The sequence below is a fragment of the Stegodyphus dumicola genome, chromosome 6, assembly GCF_044657685.1.
Source record: "Stegodyphus dumicola isolate Sdum_Otavi_A_Nest chromosome 6, ASM4465768v1".
Classification (NCBI taxonomy): Eukaryota; Metazoa; Arthropoda; class Arachnida; order Araneae; family Eresidae; genus Stegodyphus; species Stegodyphus dumicola.
The window spans coordinates 59,236,081-59,248,940 of NC_140773.1; the positions used below are offsets into that span (position 1 = coordinate 59,236,081).

General features: G+C 29.3%; 1 protein-coding gene across 1 annotated transcript in view; it reads left to right on the top strand.

Moving 5' to 3' along the window:
• Positions 1–10,055, top strand: part of LOC118190632 (uncharacterized) — a 175,565-nt gene extending 165,510 nt beyond the window's left edge. Inside the window, exon 12 of the mRNA XM_085818342.1 lies at positions 1,997–10,055. Coding sequence (XP_085674468.1) covers positions 1,997–2,107 — 111 coding nt within the window. The 3' untranslated portion in view covers positions 2,108–10,055. The remainder of the gene's footprint in view (positions 1–1,996) is intronic.
• Positions 10,056–12,860: the final 2,805 nt, after the last annotated feature.

Below are 12,860 nucleotides of genomic sequence, written 5' to 3' on the forward strand. Positions count from 1 at the left end.
GTGTGCGTAAGATCTTTACGACTGCGCATATGCATGTGCGAAAGTGCAGAATACGTTTTCGCGTGCGCGTTTAATGTATAACGGACGGTATAAGCTAAAATTACCTAATTATCTATTTCAGTTAATGTTGATGATTGCGTTGTACCTTAATCTTCGAACTGGATCCGGCTTATTACTTTTTTCAAACTGTAAGAGCAATTTTATAAAAGTAAACTTGAACTTTTGATTATGTCAAATAGAATTTCCGATGCTGGAGCTCCCAAAGGATCTACAAAACGAAAGTATGTTTCGATGTCCATCAAACAAAAAGTGGAATTGCTGCAAAAAATGGATAAAGATATGAAGAAGGTGACAGAGAGATTAGTGAAAACGTAAAATTTCGATTGACAAGTTAGTCGGTATTCTCGGCACAGCAATTACGGGACTTGAACAGCAGAACTTTGTAACTGAACAAGAAATTATGTCAGTTTATAGAATTAAAGAGAAAGTATTATCACATAAAACGAAGCAACTTAAACAACTTACATTGAAAGAAATGTTTAATAAAGTAAACAAATAAATATTAAGCTTTTTTTTTTTTTTTTTTTTTTTTGTAAATTTTGATACCCTTTAGATCATAATTGTTCTTTATTTCATAAATTACGGTTTCATATTTTTAATTTTAGAATTTCTGCATGCCATTTTACGAGATTTAAACTGATGATCTATAATCCAGAAAAATCGCTAATCCGGAATCGCCGAAGTCCCGACGAGTCCGGATTAACGACTTTTGACTGTACTTGCAAACTTTTCATAAGGCTTGACTCGGCAAATTCCAGAAGCCACCAATTCAGTAGCCATAGTGGTTTCTACCCGATCTTTGTTGTACTTATCACATTAAATATTCTCACTACATTCATCAGGTACTTTAGTCTGACAGAATACACAATAAAATTTATTTCAAGGCTTCGAATATGCGTCCTTGATAGCTAGTCTCTTTTCTCCCTCTGCACTTCTCAAAAACTTCTGGGGTTGCTATATTTATCGACAGCAAAGTGGGTGCAAGTTGCACTCCTTTTGCTATCATCACAGTTTACAGAAGATAGATGTAGCATACTGCATACTGCTAACATTTTCATGATACAAACTACTAATTTTGCCAGTTTTTTTGGAACATTTTGTATGATAGTCATCAATTTATTGCTTTAAAAATATTTTAGCTGGCTGATCTTTACATTCCTGTGTTTACTTTTTAGTATGAAATCACTTGTATTCATGTCACTTCATATCTAATTGCTTAAACATTCTTTTAGCACTAGAATATTGTTTTCACATATTACTATGGACGTATTTTAAAATTGTGAATGTGTAATTTTTGGTATTAAAATGTATTTAAAATAAAATTGCAAAGAAGCATATTGTCAAATTAATAACGGAATAATCTCTAAACGGAATCAAAATCTGTTGAAATAAAAAGCATTTAACCATACCTGTGTTAGAGTAGTAAATCCAAGGAAAAATTCTAGTGATGTCAATATGGCAGAATACATTTTCAGAAGAGAATGTAAGATGAAAATCAAATCATCCCTTCTTCCTTCTGTTAAGTAAGAATTTATACAATGCATGTATAAATGTATTATATGTATATCTTTATTGTAAATTCAATAATCTGTGGGAATCATAATGATGGACATCCATCATAAATGAAGTACTTTTATTCGGAATGGATATTAGGTAAATATGTCACTTCCTTTCTGTTTTAAATAAAATTTATAGAGAAACTTTATTATTGGCCTAAAACTTCCCTTTACCACATTGTGTTGTAATTTTTTGTTCTAAGAACTGCAAACATCTCATGAGAATAAGAACTGATAAGATATAATTCAGAATGAAGCATAAATTGACAAAAAGAGGAATCAAACTTTGTTTTCATGGTATTGTGTTTTGCCCTCATTTATGTCAAACGTTTATTAAATCATTCAAGATTTTTGATTTTAATTTGATGATTTTTTTTCAGGGTATTGTGAAATCGATTGCTCTAGTTGAAAATATAAGTCAAGAGGAAGCACAAGTTTTGTTTGATGATGCTGAAAGGCATGAATTATTACTTTCAGAAAGAAACCTGTAGGAGGAATTTTCACGATGCATTTTGTTAAGCTTATTCAAAGCCATGTCTAATAACTTGAAGCAGTTCTCCTACAGCCATGCCATTCGACATCCTTCAGAATGCATTCACATTTTGTATATTTGCATTGATATTGATGGTTATGTGTTTTAGGTATTTAGTTAAGCATTTCAACTTTATGTGTATAGTTTATTAACATTTGTATGTTTTTTTTTTTTTTTTTTTTTTACCTGATGATTTAACTTCTCTCCCCCCCCCCAGCTATTTGAACAACGTTTATCATCCTTCATTTCATTGATGAATTGTAAATGAAATACATGAGACATGTACGTATATGTCAATGGAATTTTAGTTTTGTTTGATTATATTTTAAATTTGCTAATTCTATAAACTATCTGCTGTTGTTTCTTCTATGAAATGTGCTGTGTGTGAAGTTTTGAATAGGCTTTGTTAATAACTTAACAGTAATGAAAATCCTCATCTCAAAAATGATAAATTGTTATGTTTTTTCTTCTAAGTCAGGAATGTATAGCTGAACCTCCTGTTAGCAGAAACTCATGAGACCAAGGCTTTTATCCATTATCAGGGAGTGTCCACTGAGTGAGAATACATTGGTCTCTTACTTCAAGAGTTTGGTGATTCAAGAACTATTTGCTAATAAAGGAGTGTTTGTTAGTGGAGGTTCTATTGTACACACTTTTCCAAAGTTTCTAGCTTTTAAAGAAACACTCCTATATTTACAAAATTTTTTTTTTTTTTTTTTTTTTTTTTACAGCATCTCTTAAATGATACATAAGATATTTTAAACTTTTGAAAGCCAGCAGTTGTTGAAATTAACCTTTACTGGCCTAGCATTATTCTTGAAATATGATTTGACAATGCATTTTAGATATTTCTGTAAATCATTGAATATATTTGTGCCCTAAAACTTTGAAAAAATATAAGATGAATATTCTCTACAAAGACACAAAGTAAATATTTTGAGAAACATTTAATCTAGTCACATTTATGTATATTTAAAGCTTTTTATTTTAATTATATGAAATTTTTTGAAATAAACTTATGGATATTTTCTCACCAAGTGATAAGAAATCGCACTTATTTCCACGTTATTGTAGGATATTTACTTCTGATTGCTATATTTATGAGTTCTATATGTTAAGAAGAAAGTGCATCTAATTTATAAATTTTATTGGCTTACTTTGCAACTTTGGTGTAATGGTCTTAAAAATCCAGTGCTTTGTATACACAAAATGTTTTCCTGTTTATTTGTTGTCTTCAGTTTGAATTTTTTATTGTATTTTCAGCTATCTCTTCTCTCTTTTATTAATAAAAAAATTTATTCATTTTTTGTTCTGATTTGCCTGCTTCTTACAAAAAGTATTTTAAAACACTCCGTGCCATTTTTTGTTGTGAATTTGTAAGTTGTTATGTTACTGAACAAATGTACTATAAATATAAATATTATTTTAAGAACTCTTAATATGTTTGTAATATATTTGACCAGAAAAAATGAGATGTACATAGTATTAAAATTTTCTTTCCTTACAACAAAATTTGTTTCTTACTCTGGCATGGAGTTTCAGCCAATTTGGCTTAGTTCATGTGTTTAAGGATCTCTTAAAGAGCATATATCATTTTTTTCTTATGTTGTAGCTTTAATGAAAGACATACAGTCCTTTGCAGTGTTATGCTTGCAGGCGGGGATGTTCTCTAGGCTGGCAGCTGAGACAGAGTTCTTTCATGTATTGGATATTTGTTTGTTCTTTTGGGCTGCAATTGCATCCATTTTTAATATATTGTGCGCAGACTTCTTTTACAAAAGTTCTTACTTATAAACAGGATGAAATGTTTGTCAGAACTTTTTGACATAAGAAAATTTAATGTTTTGCCTCATTTAAGTATGATTTCAGTGAATGAGATGGTTGTGAGTCATATATTAAATACAGATAATTTATATTATGTATGGCTAAATGATATTACATTTTTAAAAAAGTCATCGAAGATGTTAGAATTTGATTAAAAATTTAATGAACCAAGAACCACTAATTTCAATGAAAGCAAAAAATGTATTTCTGTTGGTTGAAGGAAAAGTGATTTTGACTTGCATACTTTCCTGCTTGGTTATTACAGTTTTATAAAAGGTTTTTTTTTTTCTTTTTGCCTTCTCTCGTTTTGTTAAAAGTATTACTGTGAAAAGCTTCTTACTGCAGTTTCTTTTCTTTTTTCCTCCGCTCCTCAACATCATCTTATAGAGGAAAATGATCTGAGTGTAGTTCTTTCATTTGAAGTTTAGTCTGTTCTCTATGGAAAATGCAGTTTGTATAAAATTTCAGTCAGAAAGGTAAGGATTTTTTTAAGATATACCTGTAATTTTGCCAATGTTATTAATGTGTTTTGAGATATCATCTTTGCATATGCAATAAAACTGAAGTTTAATGTTAACATGTGATTTTTAAATATTTATTTGTTAAAGCATTTTAAATTTTAGATGTTTAAAGGAGTAGGCTATCAAACAAAGTATCTAAAGAAAATTCTGTTTTCTGATATGAAAAATTCTCAGGAAATATTGCTTTTGGATGCATTTAATTATGGCTGTTTGTATTCCTTCAGGTCATTTTCATAAGCATTACTAATTACTTTTGTACTTTTAAGTAATTTCGTAATTTGACTGGTTTAAGGAACTAGTTTAATAGCACTGTCAGAATATTAATCTAGTCTGTTTCTAGTGTCAAATACATTTTGGTCTTTGAAACTGTAAGTAATTTTTGTATTATCTCATAATGATGAGAAATCTAAAGAATGCACTTTTATTGTTGTACAAAAATTGAACAAAAGTTTATTTTTGAAGATTTCAAATCATGATGTAGTAGGTTATAATGATGAATTTATGTGTTAATCTATGCATTGTAGTTTTAAATGAAAATGTAAGACAAAAGCAACCATTAAAAACATGTAACACATATATATAAAAATGATTGAAGAACTGGTTTTCATTTTGTAACTTTTTAAAAGCTTAGAACTGCAAGGTTTTTAGAGACCAGTGTTAGAGATATGTATTTTTTTTTTTTTTTTTTTTTTAAACTTCTAATACAATTTCACTTCAAATTACTCAAATTCTTTCAGTACTGATTGCTATAACTTAATTGTTAATGAAGAAATTAATAAAAAGACATACTTTGTAATTAAAGGTAAAGACACTACTTTTTATAAGATTTCTCTTATATTATGTGAATATTTATAAATATATTGCTTTGTGTCTTTGTGTTAAGAAAATAAATTTCAAAACAACTTACTAATTTGAATATTTCTGTTTCCTTCACATTTTCTGTGGTAATTATAGCTACACACATGTTCCATCCTTTTTTCTTTAATACATTATGCATATTTTTTGTGAACTTTTGAAGCAGATTTTATTTAAATTTTGTACACTGAGTTCCTGCACTTATGCTAGCAAAAATGCATTTACTGATAATAGTTTAAGATATTGTGCATCATGAATTAGTTATTATTTTGCAGAATATTTATATGTATCTGTTAGTTGTAATAATAATTTCTCCTGTCATTTAATTACAACTAGTCATTAAGTAATAGAGCTGTGTACCATATGTAGTTATAATAAAAGCATAAAATAGTTTTAAGTTTTTGTAATTGTGTTTATGATTGCAGTCAGTTAACTGAACTACCGAAGTAGTCTCAGAGAAAATTATATTTATGAGGTAAATATGGAAATCCCCCTTCCAGAAAATATTCTGTGTTCTTAAGGTGATCACTTTTGCTAAAAATACAGCTGAAATTTAATTATAATATATAAAATTTTTGTCACCGTCATGCTATATATATTTATCTTTAAAATATCCTTTTCCTCTACATGTATATGTAAACCAGTTATGTGTTTTTTCTGAGTATTATAAATGTTAAATATTAAAAAGCTATGTGCATTTTGTAATGGCTGTTTTCCTCCTTTTGCTTCAAATATGGATGTTGCTTTATTGTGAAAAGAAGTTGATGTATAAGAATTAATTGAACAAACTTATGTGGTATTTAATTCTTTGTGTGGTGACTAATAAGTTATTAATAGATATGGAACTTACTGTTTGTATGTTGAAGCGTATAAATATTTACAAATCTGTTTGAAAAATTCACTTGAAATTTAATATTCATTGTCGTAACTTGCAAAGTTGTAATGTAAAATGTCAGAATTAAGTAGTGCTTTTAGAAAGAAGTGAAGATCTTTTGACTGCTTTTTGCTTTTTGAATAGAATTCAGAATTTTTATTAATATTGGAACACTTTATGTGCATATATGAAGCCTGAAAGACACGAGTAAGTTCTGAAATTTCACTGGTGAGAGGATAGGGGAACCTTGAGTTGCTCAAGCTTTTCAGCAGTCATTGCATAATACACATATTTTGTAAGCGCCTCTGAGCAAGAGACTCATGCCATTTCTTCACAGTTATATCTATTTCTGTATAACTAAATTTCATTACTTCATAGTTGGCGATATCAAATATGGCATTTTTTAAAGAAAAATTATGAAGTAATTCAAATTTGTATTCAGTTTTACTCAGTTGTGTGAATCTTCATTATGTATGTTACACATAATTAATTCTTATGTTCATGAATTTGTTTATTTAAACCAAATATCTTTCAGTATATTCTCTAACAGAAATGAATTTTCACTTGTATTGGAGATACTTCCATTCAGATTGCAGAAAGAATGTTAAAATGAATTGCTTCTGTTTTTCTACATTCATTCACCTAATATGTAATTGCTTTTAAGTTTTATTTTATAACTTCTGTTTTCATTAAAAGGATTATTTCTATTCAGGCTTGAACCACATTTAAAATGAAAATGTATTACAGATTTGTAATCAATGCATTTCTAAAAACTTAATTTTATGTTCATGAAGATACTGGTGGAATTTACATTATCCCTAGTAAAATTTATCAAGGAAGAATGAAGTACTTAATTATCTTTAATAGATCACATATGTAATGAATAAATGATGGATTTTATGAACTGCATTCATTTTTCTCATTTTATTGCTAGGGAATAAATTATAACAACACAAGGTAATTTAAATATATTTTGTGGAATTTATTGTATATATTCAGTGGAAGTTTAATCAGTTATTGAATTTAATCATATATTAAATATTCAGTTTTTTTAATTAAATCGGGTATCATTTTCTATGATAAATCAATGTAATATTTCACCTTATAAATGATAGTAAGAATCACATTAGTATGAATCAGATTGCTGCTTCATGGTGTTTTGGTGTCATATTTTTTAAAGTATGGTATTTATTTATTTGCTTGATATGAAACATTGTATTTGAAAAATACATTGTCAAATTGGTTTTCAAACTGCATTTGATTAAGAACTTAACAGTTTTGAAATTTTGTATATTGTGAATTTCTGAAAATTGTCAAGCATCAATACTTTGTTGAATTAATAAAAAATTTTCTGATTAGTATTAGATGATAAGATTTTTGACTTTCATTTAATTTGTGTAAAGTTTTGATTAGGAAAGTAAATTACTGAATTCAGGTGCAAAAAATGAAAGAAGATAAAGTTATGTAAGGGATATTTCAGATACGGGTTTTGAACAAAATTATGCAAATCCACTTTAAGGATTTTTGATTACAGCATAAATCATAAACACTTAGTTGTCCTGTTCAAATGCATCTGTTGAAATTTTTCTTAAGCAAATTGTTTTGTTTCTTATTTTGTGCACAGAAAGGATATGAAAACAGTCATGGAATTAATCCATTCTGCTGGTGGACTTGAGGCTTCTTTTAAACACACATATTATTTTTACTGCTGCATCCCTGAAAATAACAGCAAAGGGCAATCAATATCCATACTTATTCTTAATTTATTCAGCATTTCTTGGTCAATAGTATTCCATTGCATTATTTCTCAACCTTTTTCATTCATTAAGAATTAACTTGGTTTCTGTATGGTATTAATGAATATTCTATTCAAAGATTGAAAAAAAAAAAAAATACACTGTTTTTTTCCTAATTGCTATTTTTGAAAATCTGTATTGTGCTGTTGTGTATATTTTGTGATAAATAATTTCACATTCTTGCTCTCCATAGAGAAGAGAGTATGATTTAATTTTATTTTTTCCGTAATTTTTTTTTTCTTTTAGTATATACATTTTCACATATGCGTACTATATCAACAAAAATCCATACGTGGCTTTTATTTTCATAACCATTGGTCATAGACATATACATCCATTCACAAAAATGTTTTAAATGGTGTAAATATTCATGATTTGTCATTTAATTAAAAAAATACTAATATGACTCTTTTTGACAAAAATTGACATATTTAATTTTAAAATTAAAGATCATATTCAGGGGCCATACGCAAACTGAAGAGTGAAATGTTTGCATTTGAATGTAACTAGAAATAAAATATCGGTTCAGAAAATGATTTATGATAATAGATTAAATGAAGAGCATTTGTCTGCAGATTATCATGAAAAATATTGATTAGTGTAATGTTTTACTAAAGGAAGATTTAGTTCACAGAAGGTAACAAAGTTACAAACTTTAGTTTCAAAAAAAAAAAAAAAAAAATGTTTGAACACACAGGCATTAGTATTGGTATGTAGTCAACTCATTACATTACTGCATAACTAAAAAATATTTATATTTTAAATGAGTTCTTCTGTTTGATCATTAGATTAAGATTTCAAAGCAATAATGCTGCATGAGTAAAAATGTATTTTTAGAATTTGAAAGCTAGTAAACCACAAAAGAATGTCAATGACATTTAAAAAATAGTGAATCAACCGCAAATAATTCTAATTTATTTATTAACTGACTCTTCAAGTTAAATGAAAAATGTCATCAAAAATCACGAATTTTGAACTTAAATATAATTAATTTTTATCATATGATATTCAAATGTTTTATATTTTATTTTTTATAATTAGTAAATTTTCTAAGTATTGAGATCAGAGGAGAAAATAAAATAAAAAGTTAGATTTTGTAATTTGGCCTTTTTTTTTTTTTTTTTTTAAATTTGAAATTACTAAAGCATGAATAGTTGCATCATTTAAAACATTTTTCTAATTGGAAGTATGTATCTGTTATTGACAATTGCAAAAATAAATGCTATATAAGGACTTTACTAAGAGAAGATATTTGTTAAATAATTGTATAAACTCTGCACATTCTGCAATGTAAGAAATGCTGAGGGAATTAACCTTTGTGAAAAGCATTAATAAAAAATAATGATGTTGCATATGACATGAGGCAAATAAACTTTATTTTAAGCTTTATAAATATCAAATTAGATTAAAACATTATTAATTCACTTATTTAGCATAATTGTGGAAATATGTCTAGACATATGAATATTTTGGGTTGCGCAGTGGGTTTGAAATGGCTGGCCAAATAATAAGGTTTGTTTTCCCTGTGTGATGGAAAATGGCATGTTTACTGCAGTTTGGTTGCTTGTTATGTACAGTCATTTGGTAGATGTTTTTTATGTGTAGAGTCTGTCTATGCTTTTTATGCTGTAATTATTGAGGAATGTGTTTGTTTAGAGAAATATAGCTTGTTATAAAGGTTTTTGTGTATCACAGTTTGAAAACCATTTGATTATAAGTCTCAAAATAATTTTTTCAAACTTTTAATCTATCATTTTATTATTTATTAAAAAATTCTCATAAATTTGAAGAAAACAAAAAATTATATCCATGCATTATTAAAAAGAGTGGGAGACTAACATAAAAAGTTGCAATAGTTGCTAGATGAATGTTCATTTCGACTTTTGTGCAAGAAATTTATTTACATATTTTTATTATGTCTTGAGAGAAATTCTCAAGATTATGTCTTCAAAATCAGATCTTCACTTCATTTATCTTAATGCTATATAAGTATTCTCACATGTATATGTATTATTCAATAAAATCATTTTTGTACCAGTTTGTGTGCATGGATTGTTTTTATATAAAAATTAACAGTAGGCTCATGAGTGCCTTAGTGCATAATGGCAGAACTCTGAGTGAAAGAAATTAGTAAAAACAGTTCCAAATTTTATCATGCAGTAAACTTCCTTGAACCTATTTGCACTATATGAAGAAAACGCTAAATCTTTTGCTGTTCAGTTTTTGAACCCAAACTAGTGTGTATCGACTACATAAAATCCACCAAAATATTCCATTCAGTCCTTTGTTTACTATAAAATATTCTGTCTTATGATAATAAGTTAAAAGTTTATCAAAAGTGTTGTTTATAAACTGGAATTTGAAATGAAATTTTGGGGAAAATATGCAGTTCTTCATCAGGTGTTCACAAAATAGTAAAAAAGTAGTACTTTTTACCTTTCGTAGTACCTATAAATGCACTTCCAAAGTTATGGACTAAATCCAGTCGATGAAATGTGTAACTTGGGGTTTATTATCAGAAATTTCAAAAAAGTTATTTTTAAATACCCTTTGGGTGAAATGTGTGATTAACATGTAATTTGCAGTAACAGTCTGAAAAACTGATTCTTTTTGTAAATATGTATATCAAAGAAAACAAAAGACTAGTTTTATGTGATGGTGTGTGTAATATTCTCGCTGTGTGAACAGAATATTACTGGTACCTCATGAACAGCTGAGCAAAAAATTTCGGGCAATAAGTACATTTCTAGTTTTGGGGAAGAAAAAAAGAAAAGAGTGAAAAAGTGAATGGCGGTTGATGCAAATTGTCCGCAGCAACACAAAGTTAACAACGTGACAAATTGCATGGTTATTATAATACAGGTAAATCAGAGTATACCCGAATGCACAAATACGACGGACACTGTATCAGGTTCAATGTTCCGCCTTACTTGCTTTGAGAACATTCAAAGACCTGACTCGGAACAGGGAGGTTACTAAAGCTATGTTCAATAAATGTGGGAAGTAGACAAGATACACAGGAAGGGTATACGAAACCCTTTATTATTCACTCTTTACAATGATTTCTGGACTTCGAAATACAGAGACCAACCACTTGTGGTCTGAACGTAAGAATATAAAAATATTAACTAAACTCTAACTTAACTTTGGAATAATAAACAAGGGCCTACGTGGAAAATTGGTCGTACATTAACAGGAAGCCGTATGTAGTACAGAGAACTGTTAACACTACAATACGTTTAAAATTATTAAGAAGATTAAACCTCTGGCCTGGAAGGCAACCAGCAACCGAGTAAAACTGCTAAGGCAAGCGGCCTGCTTCTACTAACTCCTTCCTCTCTCTTGCTTGGCAAAAAGCCACAACTTAAGTACTTGGCGTTCGCCAGACAAATTTGCATAAATAAGTTAAAGCTTTTAATTCTGGCCGGAAGTAGAAAATAAGAAGTGATAGTAGAGATTTAAAATAAAATAAACGTTAGTAAAACTTAAGATTCTTACAACTGGAATGGTTTGGTTTGGTTCATATGATTACGGCAAAGCCTCGAAGGCTATCTGCATAAGGAAAGGGATGCCTTCGTGGAGAACTTTCTAAGGAAAACTAGCTCGTATACACGTTACACACGGGAGAAAACTCCCATGCAGCCAGCCAGTTCATGGGATTTGAAGCTTGGACCAAACTAACAATGTTCAACGACTTTACTGCTCGGTCGCTGGTTGGCAAAACTGGAATGGATGGAAGCCGAAAACCATCCTTAATGGTCTTTTATGATACGGATTGAAAAATAGGAAATCGTGGGCACTGGAGCGCTAAAAATCGGGCATTTAACAATTGTGCGTTATGCAGATGACAGGGTCAGAATATGTGAACGATTTCGTGGTTTCCTACGTAATAGTGAATTTTAAGTAGGTCGCACAAGAATAACCGTCTAAATAATATTTTTCTGGAGGACAATGGGTTCTTTGAAATGCGTGGAAATAGTTCTCAGCAGTTTAATATCTTTTCTAACCACCTAAAGCCATTTATGGTTGCGAGTATTTCCTGATGCAGTAATCATGCTCCGCGTCCCCTAGCACGTTTCGTCTGGAGAATATGATTCTGAGTTCAAGTGTTCCTACGGTTATTTCTGTCCTCTGACCTAAAACTTTGAGTTGTGCAATGAAATGCAAAACTAACCTCAGTGCTTGGAAACGCCACCATCCAATTTGAGCGAACTTTAAGCTGCTATTATATCAGCATTCCTCTGGGACATTATTCGTGCCGTATTTAATCCAGAGGAATATAGTTTATATTCAAAGCTACAGGTGGACTAACATGTTAGGCAATGCCTTTAAAATTTTAAAGGCACTCAGTGTAGGTCTAAAGAGTCCTTGGAGCAAAGTACATAAAAACGTTGACTTTATTCGAGTATACCAAAATGCTTATTTTGAAAATCTCCTTTATTAGTCAATAGTGCGATTACATACGTAATACCTTAACATATCCAATTAAATTCATCTGCCTTAGCTAATTAACGGCAAGACCTTTATAAAAATATCGTGTACCAAAATCTAGTACAAAAGCCTACCTTGTGCTTTTACAATATGCAAACAATATTTGACGGCTGAGTAGTAACCAGAATATTCACATTCATCTGTCAGCTGAATAATGCTATAACATAAATGTAATATGTAAGAAAAATATGTAAATCAGCTTTATACTTTAATTTAGTAAGTGTCTCTTAATCTTAATTCCTAATTTTTAATTTGGGTATTTCGTCTTCGTCACCGTAGCAAGTGGAAAATCCCCTTGACGTAAATGGCCACCACTATCATATGTTTGTCATTACCTCTGTTTGTTTTTAG